This window comes from Littorina saxatilis, linkage group LG12 (genome assembly GCF_037325665.1).
Source record: "Littorina saxatilis isolate snail1 linkage group LG12, US_GU_Lsax_2.0, whole genome shotgun sequence".
In the NCBI taxonomy this organism is placed as follows: domain Eukaryota; kingdom Metazoa; phylum Mollusca; class Gastropoda; order Littorinimorpha; family Littorinidae; genus Littorina; species Littorina saxatilis.
Window position 1 is genome coordinate 38,276,781 of NC_090256.1, and position 27,071 is coordinate 38,303,851.

Below are 27,071 nucleotides of genomic sequence, written 5' to 3' on the forward strand. Positions count from 1 at the left end.
TTGACATGAGAGTTCCTGGGAATGATATCCCCGGACGTTTTTTTCTTCTTTTTTTCGATAAATACCTTTGATGACGTCATATCCGGCTTTTTGTAAAAGTTGAGGCGGCACTGTCACACCCTCATTTTTCAATCAAATTGATTGAAAGTTTGGCCAAGCAATCTTCGACGAAGGCCGGACTTCGGTATTGTATTTCAGCTTGGTGGCTTAAAAATTAATTAATGACTTTGGTCATTAAAAATCTGAAAATTGTAAAAAAAATATTTTTTTTATAAAACGATCCAAATTTACGTTCATCTTATTCTTCATCATTTTCTGATTCCAAAAACATATAAATATGTTATATTTGGATTAAAAACAAGCTCTGAAAATTAAAAATATTAAAATTATGATCAAAATTAAATTTTCGAAATCAATGTAAAAACACTTTCATCTTATTCCTTGTCGGTTCCTGATTCCAAAAACATATAGATATGATATGTTTGGATTAAAAACAAGCTCAGAAAGTTAAAACGAAGAGAGGTACACAAAAGCGTGCTATCCTTCCGCGAACTACTACCCCGCTCTTCTTGTCAATTTCACTGCCTTTGCCACGAGCGGTGGATTTGATTTTAATCATATTTTTTATATTTTTAATTTTCAGAGCTTGTTTTTAATCCAAATATAACATATTTATATGTTTTTGGAATCAGAACATGATGAAGAATAAGATGAACGTAAATTTGGATCGTTTTATAAAAACAAAATTTAAATTACAATTTTCAGATTTTTAATGACCAAAGTCATAAATTAATTTTTAAGCCACCATGCTGAAATGCAATACCAAAGTCCGGCCTTCGTCGAAGATTGCTTTTCAAAAATGTCAATCAATTTGATTGAAAAATAAGGGTGTGACAGTGCCGCCTCAACTTTTACAAAAAGCCGGATATGACGTCATCAAAGACATTTATCCAAAAAATGAAAAAAACCATCTGGGGATATCATACCCAGGAACTCTCATGTAAAATTTTATAAAGATCGGTCCAGTAGTTTACTCTGAATCGCTCTACACACACACACACACACACATACTCATACACCACGACCCTCGTCTCGATTCCCCCTCTATGTTAAAACATTTAGTCAAAACTTGACTAAATCTAAAAAGAAGGTGAGAAAAACACCAAAACAAAATAAAGTAAACACACAGTACATATCTAACCATCAGTTTGACTGAGTCTGCACTACAGTGTTGTCCGTCCCGGCCCGGCCTAATGACTCGAGGGGCTCACGACTTCTTTACTGCATAGGCCTACTGCATATCAGTTTGAGTCTTACGGCGGCCGACTCAGTGATACATGTGCTCAGTGACAACTGACAAAGACTACTCGTTTCTACATGAGTGGAGACCACAGAGATATAGAATATTCTATATCTCTGTGGTGGAGACCCCCTTTTAAGACTTTCAATAACCTATTAAAAAAAATCAGGTCTGAAAATAGAGGCCGATAGTCTGAAAACGGGGGTAGATTCAAGTTACGGAGGTTATGAACAGAAAGTCTTAGAAAACAGGATATTAAAAGGGAGGGAGCCTCAGTGAAACTGATGATGGGAGGGGTGGGGGGTGGGGGGGGGGGGCCTCCACTGTACTATTATTTCTACTGTTCCCCTCCCCCCTCCACTTCCTCACACTACTCTGGAAAACTGCGTAGTAAGGGGCAATTGTGTTGTGTAAAATCAGTAACTTGACTCAGTGAAAAGCTCCTCAAGTTAAAATACAAATAGACTGATAGACTATGAACACCGAGGACAACTTAATAAAGAGAGGCAAAATATGAAATGAACTGAAGAACGATACACAAAATAATGACTTCAGTTACATATAACATATCGTTTGATAAAATCAGAGTTGCTACTGATGCCGTCAGAGTTACCCGCAGATAATATTCTGATGGTTGTTGACTCTGTTGTTTTCCATTTTAATAATTCCAATATTTTTTAAACTTTTCCTTCTTTTCTGGAATGTTTTTAATTGTGTCTTTCTTAGTTTTCTTTTTTACATTTAGTCAAGTTTTGACTAAATGTTTTAACATAGAGGTAGTTAAGGGGGGAATCGAGACGAGGGTCGTGGTGTATGTGTGTCTGTGTATGCGTGTGTGTGTGTAGAGCGATTAAGAGTAAACTACTGGACCGATCTTTATGAAATTTGACATGAGAGTTCCTGGGTATGATATCCCCGGATGTTTTTTCTTTTTTTCGATAAATGACTTTGATGACGTCATATCCGGCTTTTTGTAAAAGTTGAGGCGGCACTGTCACACCCTCATTTTTCAATCAAATTGATTGAAATTTTGGCCAAGCGGCAATCTTCGACGAAGGCCGGACTTCGGTATTGCATTTCAGCTTGGTGGCTTAAAAATTAATTAATGACTTTGGTCATTAAAAATCTGAAAATTGTAATTTAAATTTTGTTTTTAATAAAACGATCCAAATTTACGTTTATCTTATTCTTCATCATTTTCTGATTCCAAAAACATATAAATATGTTATATTTGGATTAAAAACAAGCTCTGAAAATTAAATATATAAAAATTATGATCAAAATCAAATTCCGAAATCGATTTAAAAACAATTTCATCTTATTCGTTGTCGGTTCCTGATTCCAAAAACATATATATATGATATGTTTTGGATTAAAAACACGCTCAGAAAGTTAAAACGAAGAGAGGTACAGAAAAGCCACTACCGCGCTAAACAGTCTCGTCAGTTTTACTGCGTTTTGCACGAGCGGCGGACTACGGTCATTGTGAAAAAATGCAGTGCGTTCAATTTCATTATGTGAGTTCCACAGCTTGACTAATGTAGTAATTTCGCCTTACGCGACCTCAGGTTGTGACTTTCTGCAGTACATCTAGTTCTTCTGAAGCTGTTCATTGTGTGCTGTGGTTTGTCGACGAAGGGATTTTTTTCCCAGCAGCACAAGTTAGTCACGTGATCTCTTCCTTAGCCGGGTCGCCATCATGCATGCTATGAAGCAAGCGTGTACGGGATTTGTAAGGGCAACAAAATGTGCCCTTACATCCCCATCAATTCCACAGACAGCAGCTAGAACGTTACCTGCAGTGTTCAACAACCGTAAGTACATATTTTAAGTTTGATACATGTTGTGCTTGTGTTGTATGCACGTTTTTGAATGTCTCTATGCAGACGAAAGACTTGGACAAGTGTCCTTCACAACAGCCGGTCACTTCAGACTTGCATTGCTGTGACAGTTGGAACAAGATATGCATTGTTGATTACCACTATTGTTGCAGATACTACATCTTAATAATGCAGTGCTTTGATAATAATCGGTTATTTTCAACCGGTTTATCTTGAAATTGGCCTCGTTTCGGACTACACTACTCTGCAGTAGTCGTAGCCTGCCACCCAGGTGAAATAGAGGTCATGTAGTCGAACTTTGCTTTTGAGATCAATTGAGGCTGTAAACAGGTAGATATGTGTGGTTCATTTACAGTCTGGTAGTTTGTTCTAATGTCATGCGTTTTCAGCCGTCGCAACACAATCGCAGTGTTCACCACTTATTGCATGAAATCTTCAGCCTTGTTGAATGAGTGTCCCTGCCATCATTCATAACACTCACTAACAGTAACAGATAGGCTGTCCTGTGGTTTGCTCAGATTATTTTTGTAATGTAAAGTCTGCATCTTTGTTTATATAAGTACATAAATAAAAGCACACTTGAAATATTAGTATCACACATTTTGTCATGTAGCACCTTATTATATAAAACTTGGTAAAGCAGGTTAATGTGCTGAGTGAGGTCTTTCAGAGAACTTTCTGGAGCGGTGGTTTTTTTCCCATTTTAATTTATTATTCATGATCATCTGAAGAGTAATTAATCTCTTTACTTGTAAAAGTTGATATCAAACTTAATCATTTGAGGCTGAGTTTCACTTTCTGAACTGAATATGAGTTATGACCTTGTCAATGTGTTAAAGATCAGTGAGGGTGTTTGACTCTGTTGGAACTTGAATTTGTGCTGACTAATCCTTTTGTAGAAGTGCACCTGAGGCGTAATTCCAAGCAAGAATGACTACTTAGAAAGTAGGGTATCAATGAGGATACCTGAAAGTGAAACAGTATCACCTTCATTTTTAATTGAAGGTCATGTCCCGTGCCACTGCCAGAAACTTAATCATGTTAAAGATAGGACTGGTTTCTTTATGGCATGTTGTATACAGATGAACCCTTTGTACAACCATAATGCAGACTTGCCTACCTTCCGCTTTTGGCGGAAGAATCTTCCGAATTTCAAAGCGTTCTTCCGTCTCCGAAACATTTCTTCCGCTGGAAACATCGACGATCTTCTGCATTCCAAACGGTCTAAACCAATATGCATCATTCCCATACTGGTTTAGGAGCGACAGGGGAGACAACTACCGGGCACTCTTTTGCACTGAAGAACGGGAAAGGAACGCCACGTGGCCACGCAAAATGTCTGCGAGAAAACGTGGCAGCAGTGCTCGCGAGCATGAAACCGAAATGGATGAAGATTCTCCTCAAGATAAAAATGAAACTATCACGAAAAAGAAGCTGTATTTGCAAAAATATCGGCCAGAGTACCACAATCTATTTCCGTGTATTGTGCCCTCAAATCAAGGGGAGAAGTATGCCTTCTGCACTCACCTCGGTTCGGACTTCAAAATCTGCCATGGAGGCAAAAATATTTGACTGCGACAAATTTTCTTCTGCATCTGTGCTGGATTCTTCTGTTTTTTACTGAGTGATCTTCTGTTAAGGTAAAATGAGGGTAAACAGGTCTGATAATGAATAAGGACATAATATATATGCTGTGAGAGTGTGTTTGTTTCTTAGTAGATACGTGTGTGAATCCATTTGACGAAAATATGTGCGTTTGCAGGAAGCTATGCCAAGGAGGCCGCCCAGCCTGCACCCGGTCTCGCCGTCGGTCGCATCGTGGCTGTCATCGGTGCCGTGGTGGACGTGCAGTTTGACGACAACCTGCCCCCCATCCTCAATGCCCTGGAGGTGGAGAAACGCTCCCCCAGGCTCATCTTGGAGGTGGCCCAGCACTTGGGTATGTGGTTGCACTGATGCTGTAGGGGTAATTTATTATGTTATAAGATGTCACTTGAGAATATACGGAAGTTTTTAAAGAGAAGCATTTGCAGATCTGTTCACGACAAAGTGTGGAATGGACAATTTCACAATGCAAGAGATGGATGTGAATAACTGAGGGATACGATCCATAAAATGTTTACAAAATACAGTCAGTTACCTTAGAACTTAGTGTTTATGACAGTGGAACATCATCCCCCCCCCCCTTGTTTTTAAGATCTCTGAAATCTGAGAAAATTAAGTCTTATAAGTTATATTACGAACAGAACATCTGAGAAAGCAGGGTCTAAAAAGGGAGGAAGGCTTAAATCGGGGGTATTAAAAGTGTAGTTCCACTGTACATATTAAATTAAAAAAACTGAGGATGTGATCTATAACAGAAAATGTCTTGGGTCAGAAGTAACCGTGGCCCAGCAGAATTTTTCTGATCAGACTTTGTTTTCTTTTTTTTTTTTTTTTTTTTTTTTTTTTTTTTGCCAAGCACATCATTGTGGGGCTTTTAATGAATAACATGCATCCGTCCACTCACAATATATTTTCTTTCATCCTTCAACATTTACCACTCAAAAAGTATATAGTATCAAAATTAATGAAAAACTTTTTTCTTACTTGTACCCTTAGACATATTTCCTTGGTTGCCCCAAGGTTGTGTTACTATTTGCTTAGACCATAGCTTTTTTCTTCTTTTTTTTTCTGTTGAAATATGTATTTAAAATGCATATCATTATAATTATACACACACAAAAAACACAGTATGACATCCACTATATACATCTTGGTGTAACTTTGGGTCCGTATCTAGAAATGAGAAGAGAAAGAGAAAAAAATAAAGGAAATAAGAATAGAAAAATAAAAGAGATAAAAAAGAGGAATAAAAGTCATAATTTCATATTTCTGATCTGCAATTGCTTTTCGAATAAAACAAAGAGAGGCATTGAAGCCTTTGTTTTTTTATAAATACTTATGCACATTTTAGCAACCAAAATTATACGGTTCAATTCTTTCAACAGAGTTGCTTGCATTTTTCGATTTTTAACACCAAACATAATTTTGTGCACTGTTAACTCTATTTGTTTATCCAGATGTACCCAAATATAAAATTCTATCTGTTTCCAAAACTCAATCACCACTGGGCAAAAGAGAAAAAAGTGTTCTATATAATCAACGCTATTACTACAATATGAACAGACATTGTCCTCCACAACTTTCATTTTACATAACATAATGTTTGTGGGATAAATATTGTGAAGTAATTTCCATTGTAATACACGCAACCTTGTTTCTTTAACCGATTCAAAACTAGTCAGCCAATCTTTCTTATCAATTTCATAATTAAATTTCCTCCTCCAAAAGCCAATTGCACAAGGTTCAACAACTTTCATCCTTACTAATTCTTTTCTAAACTGTTGTGCGCTATGTACTTTCTTACCACGATATAAGGGGATATCCATCAAATCAATTTCTTTCTTTCCGTGCATCGTCTTGTGCATTACATTCAGAACAACAGCACGAACCATGTTATATTCCAAAATTCTCCGTGGGGATTTTCCTAAAACATCACAAATGAACTGATAGGAAACAAATTCGTTTCTGTATAAAACATCATGTACGCTATTAAGACCCTTTCTCGCCCAATCTTCAAAATACAGTACATTTCCGGCATAAGCAAAACATTGGTTATTCCATAAAAGCGGATTAAATAAATTATTATCAATACATAAGCCTACGTTGTTATCAAGCCAGGTTTTCAAAACAATTTTCCAAAATTTGGATTTGACAAGTTCACTCCCCTTTAATCTCCGAAAATTAACATTTGAATAAAAACATTCACAATTTGAGCCGTACATTGAAAACACTGACTTTGGAACACATTTCCACTTATCCGTGACTTTGCGGGATGTCAGTCTGACAGCCCATTGTCAGACTTTGTTTTCTGATACTACTTTGTTTTCTGATACTACTTTGTTTTCTGATGATACATTGTTTTCTGATATTACTTTGTTTTCTGATATTACTTTTTTGTTTTCTGATATTTGATAGTTTTCTGATGATACTTGATTGTTTTCTGATGATACTTTATTGTGTTGCAGGTGAGAACGTTGTGCGCACCATTGCCATGGACGGTACGGAGGGTTTGATCCGTGGCCAGGCCTGCAAGGACACTGGCACCCCCATCAGGATCCCCGTGGGACCAAAGACCCTGGGCAGAATCATCAATGTCATCGGCGAGCCCATTGACGAGAGGGGACCAGTTGACACAGACAAGTGAGTGGCCACTGTCTTAAAGATTCTGCTCCGCCGGAAAAACAAATTCTTTTTGTCACGAATAAGGATATAAAGTCACAAAGTTTACACACCACACAGATGACTCCACTACAGTGTTGCCAGCCAAACAAAACCTGCGATATGTCAGCTCGCATCTTCTGCCAAAATGCAATCAACATTTCTTGTGATCGCATTCTGAGACTAAAGGCTGTGTGGGGTATGCCAAAATGGGTAAAGAAAATATATTGTTTTTAAAATGTTATGTAATCAAACAGTCTTGACGTAAACTGCCCCAGACAAACAAAAACATTTTCGTCAAGGCTAATAGACGTCCATGTAGGCTTTTGGCGTAATTAGTTCACGTGCAGGGTCTGATCGAGTTCTTATGCTGTCCTGTCTATATAATGATCAAAATTGATTTGTAAAAAAAATTGCAATTTTTGACAACTTGCAAGAAGTTGAATGAAACTTGGTATACTTGTAATTTTAAGTGGATAGATGTCTGAGGCATGACTGAAGTCCTAGGGCCTCCGTGCACCTGGAAGTGAAAATCAGAGTAACTTGACTCATCGGCTTTAAGACCTTCCCCTTTCAAGTCCTTGCATTATCAGATTTTCTGTTCAATATGGTTTTAAGTTTACCCCATGTATAAGACTCTTCTCTTTTCAGACCTGCTTTTCCCAGATTTTTACAGTCGTAGGCGAGGGTTCTGACTTGGGTACTGATTGATAGCCCTCGGTTTTTATCAGGCAGTAATAGACCCTATCGGTATTCCAAGCTCTCGTAATCTCTCGCAAACTTCAGAGCATAGCAAGGCATGCGGTACAGCGATCTCGTGCGAGCTGCACAAGCCAAGGTTCGAAGTTCTCGCGATGTTTTAAGCATAATTATATCAAAGAGCCGGCGTGTCTCGCGAGAGCTGCTCAGATACCGAAAAGGTCTATAGGAGTGAGTGGGCAAGTTGCAAGCATGGGCTGTTTTCTTAAACAAAATGTGTGATGTGTTTAGGTTTGCTGCCATTCACGCGGAAGCCCCAGACTACGTTGACATGAGTGTGGAGCAGGAAATTCTGGAGACTGGCATCAAGGTCGTCGACATGCTCGCCCCCTATGCCAAGGGTGGAAAGATCGGTAAGTTTCTCTCACCTTCATGTTCTTCAGTACCTTTTAGTATCTGCAGTTGATAGTGTTTTATACAGACTTAAAACCAGCGTCAAGAAATTTATAAGAAAATTCACTACCGTGTTTCCCCTTAACCCCTTCACTGCCCACCCCGTATGTAATACGTGGTCATTTTCGGTTTGTCGTACGCCCATAACAGGATCTCGTACGTGGGATTTGTGTCAACATTTCAGGACATTTCTGAAAACTAAATGGGAGGTAACCACTGTCCAACTTCTTGTAGGGGTTCTAAACACAGTTCTTTCCCACAGACAGTTCGGATAAGTTACTACCATACTACCACGTGTTGACAGCTGTGTTAGAAATGTAGAACCTATCTATAGCATTCACAATGGCGGCCGAAAGTCGGACCTCAACTCGTAGACCTGTTTTCAAGCGATACAGTGTTCTGGAAGCTCTACAAGAAGTGATTTATGGATTACCACACAGAATACTTTTATGGGCTGTAATGTGAGTACCTGATGTTTGACACCAGTTTTAGCAGTGTTTTGTGTGGTTTTACGTGCTGCAATGTGTGTGTGTGTAAGTCCGGAAACTGAAATTTTTGACAAAAATGGTCATATCAATTTTTACTATAACAATCACAAACAAAGTCCAATGATCATGTCATCCTATAATAGCCAAGGGTATAAGCAAAACACATGCCAAAGATCTAAGAGATATCTCAATAAATGATCGAGCAGTGAACAGATTAGTGAACCTACCGAAGAAAGCGAAATTTTGCCCTGGCACACAGCAATACCAAAATGCTGTTATACTGTGGCAGTGAAGAGGTTAAATGTCAGTTTTTTTAACTGTCTTTAAAATCACTTGCACTTTGTTATCACAGGTCTATTCGGTGGTGCTGGCGTGGGCAAGACTGTGTTGATTATGGAATTGATCAACAACGTCGCCAAGGCTCACGGAGGTTACTCTGTCTTCGCCGGTGTGGGAGAGCGCACACGTGAGGGAAACGATCTGTACCACGAGATGATCACCTCCAAGGTTATCAGCCTCACTGACGAGACCTCCAAGGTATGTATGAGCGAAGACATTTAGTGATTTACTACATTTACCTGTGGTAGTGTAAGGTCTGAAAATTTCATCAGGAATGCAGTGTTGTGCCCAGGCCTCGGTCTTGGGTCATTGACGCATACCTTTTTCATCTGGCGCATTGGTCTGACCCCTGTCCAGTCAACCGCCCGATAGTTTTGACATGTAATAGTCATCTGACCATCAATATTCCCGTCAAACAAAGCCAGGAGACCCATACACATTTTCAATCCAGGTCTAATTGATCTTTTCTTCTTTGAGACTGGGAATTGATAGATTTCTTCCATAGTGGGTCTAAAGAGAATGATCAGGGCTTCTATGGGCAAAGTTTAGTATTAGCATGGGTAAATGATTGTGATAGTCTCATGTGATCAGTTTTGGTATGGTACCATCTGGTCCGCAGAGAATGTAAGAACATGGAGGCATTTGTTACATAAATAATGGTTTAATTGGGCTTGTAACCATTCCACCTGGAACTGAAACCAGGGCGACCAATACCCACTTAATATGATGGTTGTTGTTACTTGTTACAGGTGTCGCTGGTGTACGGTCAGATGAACGAACCCCCAGGCGCTCGTGCCCGTGTGGCCTTGACCGGTCTGACCGTGGCGGAGTATTTCCGTGACGAGGAGGGACAGGACGTGCTGCTTTTCATCGACAACATCTTCAGATTCACACAGGCTGGTTCAGAGGTGAGACAATGAACAGATCTGCTTTGGCTTGCCTGCTAGGGACTGAAAGTTAACCTCCATCATGGAAGAGTCGGGTCTCTGTTATAAGAAGTAAAATCCCTAATAATACCGTGTAATTTGACCTCCATTTTACAACTCCCCACTCTTTTGAGACCTGGTTCACAAGATTTCGGGACGTTCTCAGATGTATACACCTGTAGAAATTTCTAGCTGTTTGTGGCCGACTTCGGAAGGTTGTACCTTTGTATGAATCCCCTTTCTCGTTCATATCTTTAACTCATTCAAGGCGCGTCTAAATTTCCCCTGTGTTCCCTGACAGCGCGCGATTTAGAGCCATTTTGAAAAAATTATAAAAAATCAACAACACAAGATAACCTTACATACCTTTATGTTTTTGCAAAGTTTGGAACTTACTCTTTTATAAAATATATGAAACATTTGAAAGTACATACCTTTTGTTGTCTTCATATCCAGGCAAAATATCCAAGTCAATATAACACTTACCTCGACAGTACTATTCTTGCACATTATCTATTATAGGCCGAAAAAATTGGACAAAACGCTGAGTGGGTACAATTATCTCCCATAACCATGCGCCACCGTGGATCCCAAGCACTGTCCGAGTGCTTCCCCCTTTCTTTTTTCGCGCGTGTCAGACCGGCTGTGTTTCTGCTACGCTCCCGGATTATTTTGGACTAAGAGGCTTCTTTTCTGTGTGGACTATCACCTGTTGGATTATTGTGTGTTATTCCACTTCTGGCTTGAGGCTACGTTGTGTTTCCTTCAACTTGTGCCTCCGTTTTTGTGTGGCGGACTCGGCGTGCCTCCCGTCCTACTTCGTGGTGACCGGTCGTCTGCTTCTCGTTTCGCCGCATTCACTTGAGTATTGACCTAAATTTTCTTTGAATTTTGTTAATTCTCGGTCTTTAAGGGTACGTACAGGGCGAGGTAGGATGTCTCGTCCTGTTTTGGGCTCTGGTTCTACGGAACCAGAGTCTGCCGGGGGCAACCCTTCTCCGGGCGCCCAGCGTCATGTTTTACGCACGGAGAAGGGGACCTTTCGGCGCTCCGACTCTCCCTCCCCAAACGCTTTGCGTTTGCGGCGAGGGAGGGCGGAGAAAGCCTGTTTGAGCAAGCTCAATGCGAGCTTGCTCAAACAGGCTGGGCTTGAGCCTGGGACTTCGGGCGGGGCTGCGCCGTCGAAGGTTCGGGGAAGGTCGAGGGGAAAGAAAAAGCTTTTTTCTCCTTCTCCTTCAGTGGAACAGGCTTCCCCCCCTTCGACGCCGTTGTCCGGCCCTCAGTCTCAGGCTTCAGCTCCTCCCGGTTTCAAGCCTGGGGGGAAGGTTTCCTTCTCCTCCCTGGCTCGAATCCGGGGGCAGGTCGATTCCCAACCCTCTTTGGGGGTTGGTGAATCCGATCTAGGGGCTACTGGAGAGACTCAGGTTTTGACAGCCAACGGCCATACCACGTTGAAAACACCGGTTCTCGTCCGACCACCGAAGTTAAGCAACGTCGGGCCCGGTTAGTACTTGGATGGGTGACCGCCTGGGAACACCGGGTGCAGTTGGCATTAAAATCTTCCTTTTCCGGTGCCTCTCCTGTGCCCTCCTCGGTTTCCACCGCTGTGGAAGCCAGGAGGGACACGGGTCCTCCTCTGAACTCCCTCGCTGGGTCGTCTGCTGCTGTTTCGACAGTAGTTTCGGCCTCCTGGGGGGGGAGATCGGAGGAGATGACGGGGTCTCTGAATTCCCTCCCCGCTGGGGTTGGGATGCGAATTGACCCCGTTCAGGGCGGTCCTGTGGGGGCAGGGGTTTCAGGCTTCGTGCCTACGACCACTGCTACTACGGTTCCCTCTGACGTCCGTGTGACTGGTGGCTGTCCCTCTTGATAAGACGCTCCGGCCGACTAGTTACTGGACGTGGAGGTGTTCGACAGAACGTGGTACTTCTGTCGAATGGTCAGGGCGACGGGAACATTGTTTCTGTTGCTCAGACCGACACCTCCGACCGGACCGTCTTGACCCCACGCCATTCCTTAGCGTCTGGTGTTCGGGTGACGGATGGTCCGGACCAAGGGTCCGGAACGTTCCAGGCTTACGGGTCGGGATCGAACCGGACCCACGGGTCCCGACTGGACTTGACCTCCGGGTTTGGTCCGGACGGGACCCATGGTACGGGACCGTACCGGACCTTAGGGTCCGGTGCGGGACAGTACCTCTGGCCCTTGCCGGACCCCCGGACCTACGGGTCCGGATGGTACGGTACGGGACCAGTGGTTCGGTCGGGACCGGACCACCCGACCACCTCTGTTGGTCTGGGTGGTCTGGCACCGAACCGGAACACACCGGACCACCGGACCTACGGGTCCGGATGGTACGGTACCGGACCAGTGGTCCGGTCGGGACCGGACCACTCGACCACCTCTGTTGGTCCGGGTGGTCTGGCACCGGATGGTACGGTATGTCCACGTCCGGACCGAGCCACCCGAACACTTCTGTGGGTACGGATGGTTCGGTACCAAACGGGACCTCCGGATGCTACGGGACCGGACCGAACCTACGGGTTCGGATGGTCCGGTACCGGACCAGTGGTCCGGTCCGAGCCGGACCAGTGGTCCGGTCCGAGCCGGACCACCCGACCACCTCTGTTGGTCCGGATGGTCTGTCACCAAACTGGACCACCGGACCTACGGGTCCGGATGGTACGGTAGGTCCACGTCCGGACTGAACCACCCGAACACTTCTGTGGGTACGGATGGTTCGGTGCCGTACGGGACCTCCGGAACACCGGACCACCCTACCGGAACGGTCCGGACCACCCGACCACCTCTGTTGGTCCGGATGGTCTGGCACCGAACCGGACCTACGGTTCCGGATGGTACGGTACGTCCACGCCCGGACCGAACCACCCGAACACTTCTGTGCGTACGGATGGTTCGGTGCCGAACAGGACCTCCGGATGGTACCGGACCTACGGGTCCGGACCTACGGGTCCGGATGGTCCGGTGCCGGACCACCCGATCACCTCTGTTGGTCTGGATGGTCTGGCACCGAACCGGACCATACCGGACCACCGGACCTACGGGTCCGGATGGTACGGTATGTCCACGTCTGGACCTAACCACCCGAACACTTCTGTGGGTACGATGGTTCGGTGCCGAACGGGACCTCCGGATGGTACGGCACCGGACCGGACCACCTTACCGGACCGGATCGGCACCCCCGACCGGACCGGACCATTTCTTTTCTGATCAGACCCGATGGGTTCCTGTTCAGTCTATAAATGGCGGGGGTTTGTTGGCTGGGCTGACCCAACAGTCGCAGGGTTGTTGTTTTTCTCCCCCTTCGGCTGCTGGAGACGTTTCGTCTTTGGGGCAGGGGTCTTCGCGGCCTCTTGCTTCTGTGGGCGTTTCTTCACAGCCTGCTTCATCGCTTTCGGCTCTTCCCCCTCAAGCTCCCTACACTCCTGCTTTTGAGGAGTTGTCGGGAAGTGAAGAGGAGAGCGAGTCGGAGGACGATAGGGAGGAGGATCAGGGTCGCCCTGAGGTTAACACTGATCCTCTACCCTTGCCGGTTTCTGATGGAACTTCCGAAGCTATGCTTCGTACTTTCCAACAGTACATGACAGACATCACGCGGCGTCTTGACGTCACGGATGCCTCTCTTAAGCGTCTGTCGTCTAGTGTTGACACACAGGACGTGGACCCGGGGTCTGAGGACGAGAGGCAGGAGGCTCGTCCTCGCACAGCTAGAAGGACGTTTTGAACAGTTTCAGGACGTCCTTCCCTGAGACGCCCTCTCGTCCTTTGAGTCCGCTTCGGCCCGGGCACGGGAGGCTCACGGCAATTCGCGTTCCACCCTAGTCTTAGTGCCACGGTGGAAGCGGCAGCACATCGCCTGAGGAGTACAGATTCACGTGCAAACGCGACCTATGTTCCTCGGGAGGACGCGGGTTCAGTGCCATGCTTTCCTTCGGGAGGCGCACCTCCACTGTTTCCTCGTGTCCAATCTGTTTCGTCCCTCCATTTTCCCTTTGACTCTCGAACTCTCCCTTTCCAGACTTCGAGTGTTTAGGGTGGGGCTGACGGTGATGTGTTCGTTGGGGAGGTGCCTTCGGTCAAGAAGGTGGAACTGAGCTCTGCTTCGTTCCACAATCTTGAGGCCACCGTTTCTTCCACAGTCGAGGCCCAATCACAGGCCTTGACATGGATGAGCACGCTGTCCACACTGTTGGACCCTCCCGATCGGGCAGAGTCCGATTCCACTCGGGTCCTTGACACGGTTCGAGTGGATCGGGCTTTGCATGCCGTGCGATCGTGCGTGACGTCTGCGGCAGAATTGGCCATTGGAACACGGGTCCACTTTATTGGCCCTGTTCCGTGATCATTTTCTGCCTACTTCTATAGTGCCTCCGGATATGAGGAAGAGTCTGAGGAACACGTTTCCTCAGCCTTCTTCCCTCTTTCATCCGGACACTGTTCGTTCTGTGGTGGAGTCCACACGCCAGAGGAACACTGATTCTCTGATGGTTGGCCTCGCTGCTTCGGCGACGGCGGCGGGGAGTAAGAGAAGTGCTACAGTCACCTCCAGCTCCCAGCCTCAGAAGAAGAAGAAGAAGCCAGTTTCACTGCCTCCTTCTTCCTCCTCTTAGGCGCCTGTTGCGTTCCCAAGCAAGACGAAGGGTGCTCAGACAGGTAAGGGGAAGCAGCACCACCAGGGGGGGTGGTCGCAAGCCTGCGCCTGCCCGCCAGCAGAATTTTCAGTGAGTCCCGGCCCTACGTTGACGCCCCCTCAAGTTGCCCCTCTTTCGTCCGTCGGTTCCCTTTTTCGGGCCCGCGGCATGTGGGGCAGACTGGTCTCCAACCAGTTTTTCTTGAGGGTGGTGTGGTCGGGGTTTTCTCTACCGCTGTCGTCACAACCTCCATTGTCCGCTCTACCCTGGACGTTCCCCCCTCCTCGAGACCCTGCCAGATGGCAGGCTCTTCAGGACGAGGTGAACTCGTTGGTCGAGAAGAAGGCGGTCTACCCCCTTTCTCAGCCTTCTCCGGGGTTCTGCTCCCGCCTGTTCACCGTCCCCAAAAAGGACGGCCGGTTCAGGCCGGTGTTGGACCTCTCCACCTTGAACTTGTACCTTCACAGGTGCAAGTTCAAGATGGAAACCCCTTCGTCGGTCCGGTTGGCCATCCGGCCAAACGATTGGGCCATGTCTGGGACCTCCAGGATGCTTACTTCCACATCCTGGTGGCCCCGGGGTACCGACATCTGCTCCGGTTCGTTTGGGAGGGCACAGTGTTCGAGTTTCGGGCCCTCCCATTCGGCCTGTCCTTGGCCCCTCTGATTTTCAACGGGGACAACAACACCACATGCTTAGCTTACCTTCGCCACCAGGGGGGCACCAATTCTCGGTCCCTCTCCCTGTTGGCGGAGGAGATTCTGCTCTGGTGCCAGACCAATCAGGTCCGGATGTCAGTCCAGTTCGTTCCGGGGAAACTGAACTCCCTGGCCGACATTCTCAGTCGGGGCGATCAGGTTCTCTCCACAGAATGGACCATCGCTCACAACGTTCTACAGCGTCTGTGGGCAAGGTGGGACCGTCCTCTGATCGATCTGTTCGCAACTCGATTCAGCGCTCGGCTTCCCAGGTACGTCAGCCCCTTTCGAGACATGAATGCGTTCCACTTGGACGCATTCACTCTCTTGTGGAGGCTCCTCGATGCTTACGCCTATCCCCCGACATCTCTGATTCCGAGGGTGCTGGCAAAATATCTGCAGGAACGACCAAGACTGATTTTGGTCGCGCCTTACTGGCCAACAGCTCCGTGGTTTCCAGATCTTCGCGGTCTCACCCACGTAGACCCTCTACCTCTGGATCTGGACGGGGGAGGTCTGCTCCAGCCTCGATCATGCCTCCCTCATCCACGTCCAGAGAGTCTGTGCTTGACCGCATGGCTCTTGTGCGCTCCAAACTGCTTGCACTAGGATTGCACAAGAGTTCAGTAGAGTTTTCCTTGAACGCTAAGAGGCGATCAACTAATCAGCTCTACGACTTACGCTGGAGAGCTTGGGCCACCTTCGCCTTGTCCAAGGGGATAAAGCCGCTTTATCCCTCAACACAGGACTTGGCCAACTTCCTGGTGGAAGTGTATCAAAAGAAGAGTCTTTCTTCTAAGACTCTTCTTGGATACAGATCTGCCATCGCTTCCACGATTGCGGCCGCTACTGGTCGCAGACCTGAACACTTGATCAGGTCCTCCCTCATCGCTAATGTCCTTTCGGGTATTAGCAATGCAGCGGTGTCTAAACCTCGGGTTTCATTTCCCAAAGGGGATGTCTTTCTGGTCCTCAAACTCCTGCGTAGCAATGAGTTTGAACCCCTGGCAGGCATCAGTATCAAGTTGCTGATTTTTTGAGTCACTTGAGAAAAAGTGACTCTATGTAATCGGTCAGTGTTAGTCTGTCCGGCCGGCCGTCCGGCCGTCCGGCCGGCCGGCCGTCCGGCCGGCCGTCCGTAGACACCACCTTAACGTTGGACTTTTCTCGGAAACTATCAAAGCGATCGGGCTCATATTTTGTTTAGTCGTGACCTCCAATGACCTCTACACTTTAACGATGGTTTCGTTGACCTTTGACCTTTTTCAAGGTCACAGGTCAGCGTCAAAGGAAAAATTAGACATTTTATATCTTTGACAAAGTTCATCGGATGTGATTGAAACTTTGTAGGATTATTCTTTACATCAAAGTATTTACATCTGTAGCCTTTTACGAACGTTATCAGAAAAACAAGGGAGATAACTAGCCTTTTCTGTTCGGCAACACACAACTTAACGTTGGGCTTTTCTCGGAAACTATAAAAGTGACCGGGCTCAAATTTTATGTGAACGTGACTCCCAGTGACCTCTACACTTTGACGTCTGCTTTGGTGACCTTTGACCTTTTTCAAGGTCACAGGTATGCTTCAGGTATGCATTGTGTTGTGAATAGCAATTTCTTCCTGTCCATCTGATGCCTCATATAATATTCAGAACTGCGAAAGTGACTCGATCGAGCGTTTGCTCTTCTTGTTAAGACTAATTGTTCCTCATCGCTTTAGCCACTTGCCGTAGACTCAGTGGTATTCAAGCTTTGAGTGGCCTGGACTTTGACATTGAGTTCACCACACAGCAGTGGTTGCCAGCATGGTCACGTCAGTCTAAGGTATGTTTCTTGGGTATATTTTCTTTTACGGTAGTACTGTTCGAAAATTGCCTGGGTATCTTAATCCTTGGATTTAAGTGATTTTGATTAAGGAGTTTAATACTCTACATATCACCCTCACACCACTCTGGTATTCTGTGCAAGAATAGTACTGTCGAGGTAAGTGTTATATTGACTGTAAGGCTTCTTTTTAAGCCTACTGTCTATATGATACTTACCGAGACAGTACTATTAGAGTTTCCCTCCCGCCTCCCCTCTTGATATGTTATGGGCTTTTTGAGGGTCTGCAGCTCATAAAGAAAGAGGACGCGCCACCTACATCCTGTAAGGGGGAAGCACTCGGACAGTGCTTGGGATCCACGGTGGCGCATGGTTATGGGAGATAATTGTACCCACTCAGCGTTTTGTCCAATTTTTTCGGCCTATAATAGATAATGTGCAAGAATAGTACTGTCTCGGTAAGTATCATATAGACAGTAGGCTTAAAAAGAAGCCTTACATTTGAAGCAAAAAAAAAAAAAAAAAATTTTCTTGAATGAAACACCAGTAACTCACTGTTGCAGTACTTTTTCTCACAAAATCAAGCTGATATGCACTGTTTCAAATGTCAAGAGTGTTGCTGGTGAATCAGAGTGTTGCAGGTGAATCAGAAACAAAAATTACTGTCAAATAAACTTGATCTGGTGAGTGTCAAGCATAATCGAGGCGCGTCTAAATTGTTAAATTGTCCCTGTGTTCCCTCAAATCGCACAATTTTGACCCATTTAAAAAAAAAAAATCAACACAAAATAACTTTGCCTACCTTACATTTTTGCAAAGTTTGAAACTTGCTCTTTTAGAAAATATATGAAACATTTGAAAGAACATACCTTTAGTTGTCTTCACATCCAGTCAAACTACCTCTTTGAAGCAAAAAACAGACAATTTTCTACGTCATGGGTTCATCACGCTACAGAAATTCGTTCATTCCATCTGCAATTCACATCTTCAATTCTCAGGTGGGGCGGTAGATGCTGGTGTTGTCGCTCTGATGCACGGGGTCAGTGTTCTGTATTGTTTCAGTATTGTTGATTTTGTTTTGCATGATTATATACTCTTATTCTACTCTCTTAGACAATATGTGATAACCGGCAAGGCGCTGACTTTCGTTTGTGCATTGTTGATGGTGAATGCATGTTAATTTATTTTTAATATATACTTTCTTATGTGATAACCAATGTGCTATATTTTCTCAGGACAAAGAACAAATGTTTATTTTGAATGTTTTATGTATGTTATTATTACGGACACAAACGTTCAGCAATGCAATTTCTCTTTTAGAGATTAATAAAGTTATTGTATTGTATTGTATTGTATTGTATCATACACAATGTCATGATCTACACTTTCATTGCCCGAATCGTCACCCAAATGATCGTCCATTGGCACAAACTCGTCACCAGAATATAAAATATCATCTCCACTATCATCACTAAGGTCAAGATCAGAACCGTACTGAATAACAAGTTCTAGCACTCTTTTTGTAAGTTACTACGTCTTGTCAGCAGAACGATCCGCCATCTTGGAAAAGTCAAAACACGTGGGTCGCACACTGTCAACAAAATCAAATTAATTCCAACAATTGAAGGGAAGGAACTGTTTACAGTGAATGGTTCCACTGCAGACAGATGGAAGTTCATTGCAGGGGTTGTTTCCCTTGGTCAGCAGGACCGTTTACACCGTTATTCTTGGTATCCGTCGGAACTCAAGTACAGTCACGCGGCCAACGCTAAACACAGGTGTCGTAATTCCAGTTCCGACACGCAGCGAATGAGTTAAGCTACCTTTTTCTTCTGCGTTTATGGGCTGTAGCTCCCACATCGATGTTTTGCTTAATTAATGTGGACGTTTACATTTATTACAGTCCCAACCCCCCTCTTTCCTGTTTAGTCTGTCATACTCTGTGTTAAATTTAGCTACCGAGTTGTGACATTGCACAGATGTTTCATGAAAATGTATGTCTGTCCAGGTGTCTGCCCTGCTGGGTCGTATCCCCTCTGCCGTGGGTTACCAGCCCACCCTGGCCACCGACATGGGAACCATGCAGGAGAGAATCACCACCACCAAGAAGGGATCCATCACATCTGTACAGGTATGCCGCTTAGTGTCTGGTGTTATCTGCATTTTAAACCCATCGCTTTTCATTTTCGTTACTCCATGGGTGGGATTCTTCCGGTATATGCCGGAAATCCGGATTCGATTATTGCCTTTTTGTGTCTTTTTTTTATGTGTGTGTGGTTTGGTTGAGGTTCAGGATTCATGAAACTTTTCAGTCCCACCCATGCATTACTCTGTTATGTTATAGTTAAAAAAGTGAATCATTTATGTGCAAGATAGTAATAATAGTACATAATATTGTTAAAGCGCATATCTCCAGGGTTAATCCCTGGTTAAAGCGCTGTATAATCATTTGTAAAAAACAAACATTGTCACACAAAGACCATAAAAAAGATGCTCTCTACTGAGTCTCTCTTCTTTCAGTATGTATGTCACTTCCACATGGTTAATTCGGGGCTATGCCTTCATATAACACAGTTCTTGTGCTAAGGTTGAAAATATTGTGTGTGCCAAGATAAAATGTTCACCACTAATATTTTTCTTCTTTCCCCCTCCATTCTTGTTCAGTATGTGATGTCACGTCCAAGGGGTTAACTCCGGACAATGCCTTCATCTAACACTTTTCCTGTGCTAAGGTTGAGAGTATGTGTGCCAAGAAAAATATTTCACCAGTACTATTTTTCTTCTTTTCTTCCTCCATTGTGTAGGCTATCTACGTGCCTGCTGACGATTTGACTGACCCTGCCCCTGCCACCACTTTCGCTCACTTGGACGCCACCACTGTGTTGTCGCGTGGTATTGCCGAGCTGGGTATCTACCCTGCTGTGGATCCCCTCGATTCCACCTCCCGTATCCTGGACCCCAACATCGTGGGAGAGGAGCACTACAAGACTGCCCGTGCCGTGCAGAAGATCCTCCAGGTAACATTGTTTTTTGTACAGTCAAACCCCTCTTTTTAGATCTAACAAAGCCATCGAACGCAGAAGAAGAAGAAGAAGATCTAACAAAGCGAGGTTTTAAAAGGGATGCATTGTTTCCCTGTTTGTGTTTCTTATACAGTGGCACCCAGATGTCCAAAATCTTAAAAAGCAAGGTCTTAAATAAGTTAAAAGAGAGAACTAGTAAACTTTTCTTGAAATTTTCAGATAGAATGTCTTGAAAACATGACAAAAATATGTACTTAGGTGCACGCTTAAAGAAAAGTCTTGAAACAAACCTCGAGAGTGTCAATTTTGTTGCGTACCTTTAGCAATGTTTCTGTAGTTGCTGTCAAATGAGTCTTAAATTTACAGCCATTGTATTTGTCAATTAAGGGGAGACAGGGTAGGCGGGCACTTTTTTTTTTTATTTTGGAAACAGTTTGCTGTTTGTTTGATTTTTGCAAGCAGAATAACTTAATTAAGGGAAACCATTTTAAATTTTGAGTGTAAAGCAATTTTGGGGGGTTTTATTCACCAAAATGTGAGAAAAACGTTATAAAATGCGCTTTTTTTAAAATGTTGCAGTTTGTGAACCAGTGCATGTTTTGATCCAATTTTTCTTCTTTGCAGCAATATGTGTGTGTTTAATAATTCTGTGCATCGAAAAGCATTTCTAAGCAATATATTATTTTAATTTAGCATTTTCAGTTACCGGTTCAGTTCTGATAAGAAAAATACATGAGATCCTAACTGTCAGACTCATAAAAACCCAACCAATGCACTGAACTCTTATTCCATGCACAGAACTGATGCTGTACAACTCATAAACAACATATACAAAAACTGAACAAATCCATCAAGCCTTTCAAAAGTTGCAACATTTTAATTGTAGCGTTTTGTCTGAAAATTACATTCAGAGAAAACAGCATTTTAAAGATTTGAACCAGTACATAAAAAAACAAGTAGCACAGTGCACCCTGAATTCATATGTTTTTATCAGAATGACCACTTTACTATGTAGGGAAAAGGATTTGACAATCAAATTATCAGGATTTTTTTTATATACATCATATGAAAACAACCATCTTTGTTTGTACCGATATGAAAACATGAATCAGAACCAAACTGTCAGACTCATAAAAACCCAACCAATGCACTTAACTCTTATTCCATACACAAAACTGACGCTTTACAAATCATAAACAACATAAACAAAAATGAAACAAATCCATCAAGCCATTCAAAAGTTGCAACATTTTAATTACAGATGTTTGTCTGAAAATTACATTCAGAGAAAACAGCATTTGAAAGATTCCAACCAGTACCTCAAACTAGTAGCACAGTGCAGCCTGAATTGATATGTTTTTATAAGAATAACCACTTTACTATGATGGGGAAATGATTTGACGATCAAATTATCCGGACTTTTTTTAAAAAATCATTTGAAAACTCATCTATGTTAGTGCAGATATGAATCAAAACGAAACTGTCGGACTCATAAAAACACAAGGAATCCACTGTATTCTTATTCCATGCACAGAAATGGTGCTTCACAAATCATAAACAACATATACAAAATTGGAACAAATCCATCTAGCCATTCAAAAGTTACAACATTTTAATTACCACATTTTGTCTCAAATTACATGTAGAGAAAACAGCATGTAAAAGAGTCTCACTAGTACCCCGGTAAACTAGTACCACAGTAGAGCTTGAATTAATGGGGTGGTTTTTTTTTTAACCAGAATAACACTTTAACTATGAAGGAGAAATGATTTGATAATCAAATTATCAGATTTTTTTTGTTTAAAAAAAAATCATATGAAAACATTAAAAAAGTCAATTATCTGTGTTTGTGCTGATATGAAAATATTGATCAGAACCAAACTGTCAGACTCATAAAAACCCAACGGATGCACTGATTTCTTATTCCATTGCATAGAAATGATGCTTCACAAATCATCAACAGCATTACATAATTATATATACACAAATGGAACAAAGCTATCAAGCCATTCAAAAGTTGCAACATTTTAATTACAGTATTTCTGTGCTCAATCCTAACACTGCAGCAAATTTCTGTAAAGCTGAATGTCCCTTTCCATGTACCAACATGGTCATACGCGGATTATTTTAAATGCAACTTTACCACCCGAAGCGTTGCAAACACCGGGAGAAGAGTAAACAACTGCAGACTTGAATGGACACTCATATGCACTCCAGATGCAGGGCCTGTGCAAATCCTTGGGCTGATGCATCACCTTCTTTCATAATCAGACTGCTATCAGACAAGCATTCAGTACAGGATATAGACCTTTCAGCAAAAGATTGAGCTGATCAATGTTGACAAAAGCCCAACACATGTCAGCGGAGTGACGTTGCACAGTACCAGTATCCATATCTGCTTGTGATGGGTCAGAAGATGGCAAAGTATCTGTATCTTCTTATGGTTGGTCAGAAGATGGCAAAGCTGATGTTTCTGCTGTGGAAGAGGGTAGTTCCGGTTTAGCAAACTTTTCCATCAGGTCAATCTTTCTCCTCGCTGCCACCACAGGAGGACTGGCTCTCCCCTTGCTCCAACCTAATAAATACACAAACACTGATTTAATATTTGATACAACTGTCCATGGTTTTTGTTTGTAATAAGCTGCAAAATTTAAGACTCAATATAAACGTCAACAAGTGCTTGTACTTTATTTTGCAAATGACCATGTTACATGGGGTGTACCTCAACTTTTTGGCTAGGCCGGTAAATCAGAAATCCCAATCAGCCCCCAACCACTGAACCAGGCGGGTTTTCTTACAACCACCTCAGCGGCTCGTACCCACATATGTCGGTTGACGAACACACACACACACACAAAAGACATTCATTAATTGGCCCCTATCACAAAATTTACATGTCAAGTTTACTATGGGATTTGAGTAACCACACAATCACATACACACAGGAACTAATACTGAAACTAGCTGAATTATTTTCTTTCTTTCTTTCTTTCTTTTCATATTTTTCTTTTAAAATTAATTTATTTCATCACACTTGCTATGTATTTGCTTGTTTCTTGTCTGTTGTCTGTTTTGTGTGTGTGTGTGTGTGTGTTCTGTGTGTGTGTATACATTTTCAGATTTCCTAAACCTAGCACTGTTTGCAGGTGATCTTTATGCTTTTGATTCATGAGTTGCATCCCCAGTCCTTTAGTTTAACTCTTTTTTTTTCTTTGGTGAAGTAAATTGGATCTATTTTTTTATTCCTTAGTTAATGGAAAAGATTTGACAACAATATTGCTGTCAATGATAGGTTGGTCAGCCATGCTGGTGTAAACCAATCCTTTAGAATTAGAGAACGCTCTCTAGTAGGGTACTTATTTTCCTACGGTCAATGACCAGAAACAGAAACTGTGTCAGTCGTACATCGCTCAGATGCTGCTTCTCAGTTTGACCCCAGACAAAGAATAATGACATGTTACACCATAGTAAGCTCTCAAGGACCGGCCAGCGAAGAACAATAAAATAGGGGTTGTGAAGACGATATCACAGAGATGATCGAGGGAGGGAGGGAGGGGGGGGGGTGCGACGGCAGCATGGTCAGTAAATTGGATCAAGAAACACGCAAAATACTTCAGACACAAACTGTTTATCATTTACCTGCAAACCCTAACACATTCTTACAACAACAACAACATAACAATGTGCAATAAATCACGTTGTCAAACAAACAAGATCGAAAAGAGAAAGAAGCAAAACCCACCTCGTCGAGTCAAGAATCTTAGAATGTCGTCTGCTTCAATACGATAATGTTGGTTCATTTCGGAGTGTTGTTACTTCCTTCTACTGTTCGCTGCTGCTGGTTCATCTTTCTCTGATATTTCTTGCCACTATGCCGAACATTTCCAATGTTAGGGTTGTTCTCCGCAGCTCAAAACTTTGAAAAATGCTGCTGAATCGGTGAAAACGTCATGGATTTGTTGACACCGGGGGACTGATAAGTTGTCTACTGCGCTTGCGCCAAATGCCTTTGACCTACATATATTTGCATATATTAATTCCGGGGTTTCGGTTGGAACGGATTCTCTCTCTTTGTGCCTATGTCAACGGAAATTCCCCAACGGTGATGACGTCATCTTGAAGAACGGAAATTTCCACACAGTTTGAACAGCGAAGGGTCATGTCATGTGCGCACATTTACCAGCACGGAGTATCCAAAGTTGACCATTTTTTCGATTTTTTTGATAAAACACAGACAAAAACAACAAAACATCGGTTTGAAAATGGTTTTATTTACATGAATACATGTCTAAAATGACAAAAGCAGATTATTGAATGCATTCCAGGATGTTCAAAGGTGTGAAAAATGCAACAACCCCAAAAAGGTGTATGAGACCAAAAATAACTCATTTTGCCTGCCCGGTCTCGCCTTAACATCTTTCAAGTTCAACCGTTTTTGCATCCCTGTCTGTTTCTCAGGATTTCAAGTCCCTGCAGGACATCATCGCTATCCTGGGAATGGACGAGTTGTCTGAGGAGGACAAGCTGACTGTGTCCCGCGCACGCAAGATGCAGAGATTCCTTTCCCAGCCCTTCCAGGTGGCTGAGGTCTTCACCGGCTCTGAGGGCAAATACGTCCACCTCAAGGACACCATCTCTGGATTCCAGAAAATCATGGCTGGTAAGTTAGCTCGATGGTGGACTCAAAACATGGTGGATTTGTACAAGACCTGGGGGCTTGCACACCCTCATGCTCTCACGGCTGTTCCTGGGGCTTCATTTCTGCCTCCTTAGCTGCAGGCAGTCTGAGCTATTTTAGCATCCTTCCCACTACCGCTCTACACTGCAGTGCTGGCTCACTCGGAGCCATACACTGATAATTACCATTTAGCCATGTAGCGCGGAAGCGTTTTGGTATAACGGGCAAGCTTAAGTGTGCTGGCTGCAGCTGTTGGTAGCCTCTGCCTTTTTTTTGAGTCAACTTGAGAAAAAGTGACTCTATGTAATCGGTCAGTGTTAGTCTGTCCGGCCGGCCGTCCGGCCGGCCGGCCGTCCGTAGACACCACCTTAACGTTGGACTTTTCTCGGAAACTATCAAAGCGATCGGGCTCATATTTTGTTTAGTCGTGACCTCCAATGACCTCTACACTTTAACGATGGTTTCGTTGACCTTTGACCTTTTTCAAGGTCACAGGTCAGCGTCAAAGGAAAAATTAGACATTTTATATCTTTGACAAAGTTCATCGGATGTGATTGAAACTTTGTAGGATTATTCTTTACATCAAAGTATTTACATCTGTAGCCTTTTACGAACGTTATCAGAAAAACAAGGGAGATAACTAGCCTTTTCTGTTCGGCAACACACAACTTAACGTTGGGCTTTTCTCGGAAACTATAAAAGTGACCGGGCTCAAATTTTATGTGAACGTGACTCATTGTGTTGTGAATAGCAATTTCTTCCTGTCCATCTGATGCCTCATATAATATTCAGAACTGCGAAAGTGACTCGATCGAGCGTTTGCTCTTCTTGTTTTAACTCGCACTAAAATGCAGTCCAGGAACAGCCGTGTGTGCCTTGCTGCTGAATTTGAGTCTGGGGCCTGCCAGTTAATTTAGTTAATATCAAGTTGAAATTGTTTACTGGTAAGAGGTTTTGCTTTACTTTACTTAATGTGCAGATGTATTTGAAAATGATGTGAAGGAGACTACTATAACAAACTATCTTAAATCAAAAACAAGAAAGGGTAGTTTCTGAAACCTTGCATTATCAACTCGCTGTAATCCAAAGATTCTGAGTGCATTCAACAACTCTGTTTCTCTAGACTTCATCTGTAAGTTATGCAGAAGTCTGAATTTGATAACGACTGTTCAAAATATGCATATATCTATATATATATTTGTTTAGATTGTTCAATGATCATGCTAGCCAACTTACAAACACTTCAAACACTTCTTCAAGCACTTTTTTATGGTAGCAAGTCGAATTAATCATCTCGTCAAGTAATTTTCTTTGATGAAAAAGTGTCAATGTAAACACGAACAGGAAGGTTTGACTGCCTGACCCTATTTTCTTTTAATCACATTTCAACGGTAAAATACCTGAAATTTCCATCTAATACCATCTTCAAAAGTGCTTATTTTTTACTGACTCGTTTTGTTTTTCAGGTGAACTGGACAACGTCCCAGAGGTCGCTTTCTACATGGTTGGAGGTATCGATGAGGTCATTGTCAAGGCTGAGCGCCTGGCAACAGAGCAGAATTAAACCCAGAGATCTACTAGCCATTAGTTTTGTTGTCTTTTCAGAGACAGTTTGTGTGCCGTCAAGTGCGAGTGTTACTCTCAAGGGCCCATACGTACCCAAACGTACCGGTTCAGGACGAATGTGTGATCAAACTCTTTAATTGAATTAACAGTGTAGATATTGTGCTGCCAACGTGAAGGAGGTTTTTTTTGTATTTTGCACCTTTGTTTGAAAATAAACGTTGGTGTGAGACAGAGGGTGCGTGGAATTTTTGTTGGAATGGGTAATGCGACCCTTCGTTTTCTGGGTGTTTTTTTCTGCCTTGCATAATTTCTCATTTTCCC

General features: G+C 43.4%; 1 protein-coding gene, 1 long non-coding RNA gene and 1 other non-coding gene across 3 annotated transcripts; 2 read left to right on the plus strand and 1 right to left on the minus strand.

Annotated features, from left to right (window-relative positions):
- The first annotated feature begins 2,956 nt into the window (after positions 1 to 2,956).
- Positions 2,957 to 26,983, plus strand: LOC138981875 (ATP synthase subunit beta, mitochondrial-like). The gene is made up of 10 exons (XM_070355016.1): positions 2,957 to 3,114; positions 4,904 to 5,080; positions 7,212 to 7,386; positions 8,395 to 8,516; positions 9,397 to 9,581; positions 10,133 to 10,291; positions 19,492 to 19,614; positions 20,288 to 20,500; positions 24,965 to 25,166; positions 26,651 to 26,983. Exons 1-10 carry the CDS (start codon positions 3,000 to 3,002, stop codon positions 26,746 to 26,748), a joined length of 1,569 nt encoding a protein of 522 aa, XP_070211117.1. The 5' UTR covers positions 2,957 to 2,999; the 3' UTR covers positions 26,749 to 26,983.
- LOC138983404 (5S ribosomal RNA) lies at positions 11,743 to 11,861 on the plus strand. Its single transcript, XR_011461140.1, has one exon. It is a non-coding gene; the product is annotated as a 5S ribosomal RNA (ribosomal RNA).
- Positions 20,889 to 24,950, minus strand: LOC138981878 (uncharacterized). Its single transcript, XR_011460728.1, has 2 exons — positions 24,249 to 24,950; positions 20,889 to 23,081 (listed from the first exon to the last, which is right to left on the minus strand). It is a non-coding gene; the product is annotated as an uncharacterized lncRNA (long non-coding RNA).
- Positions 26,984 to 27,071: the final 88 nt, after the last annotated feature.

Bases quoted from the DNA above. Each gene is read 5' to 3' on its own strand.
- LOC138981875 (XM_070355016.1), top strand. From the start codon at position 3,000: ATGCATGCTATGAAGCAAGCGTGTACGGGATTTGTAAGGGCAACAAAA. The intron at 7,387-8,394 runs GTGAGTGGCCAC...TGATGTGTTTAG, and splicing joins GGACCAGTTGACACAGACAA to GTTTGCTGCCATTCACGCGG. The intron at 19,615-20,287 runs GTATGCCGCTTA...TCCATTGTGTAG, and splicing joins GATCCATCACATCTGTACAG to GCTATCTACGTGCCTGCTGA.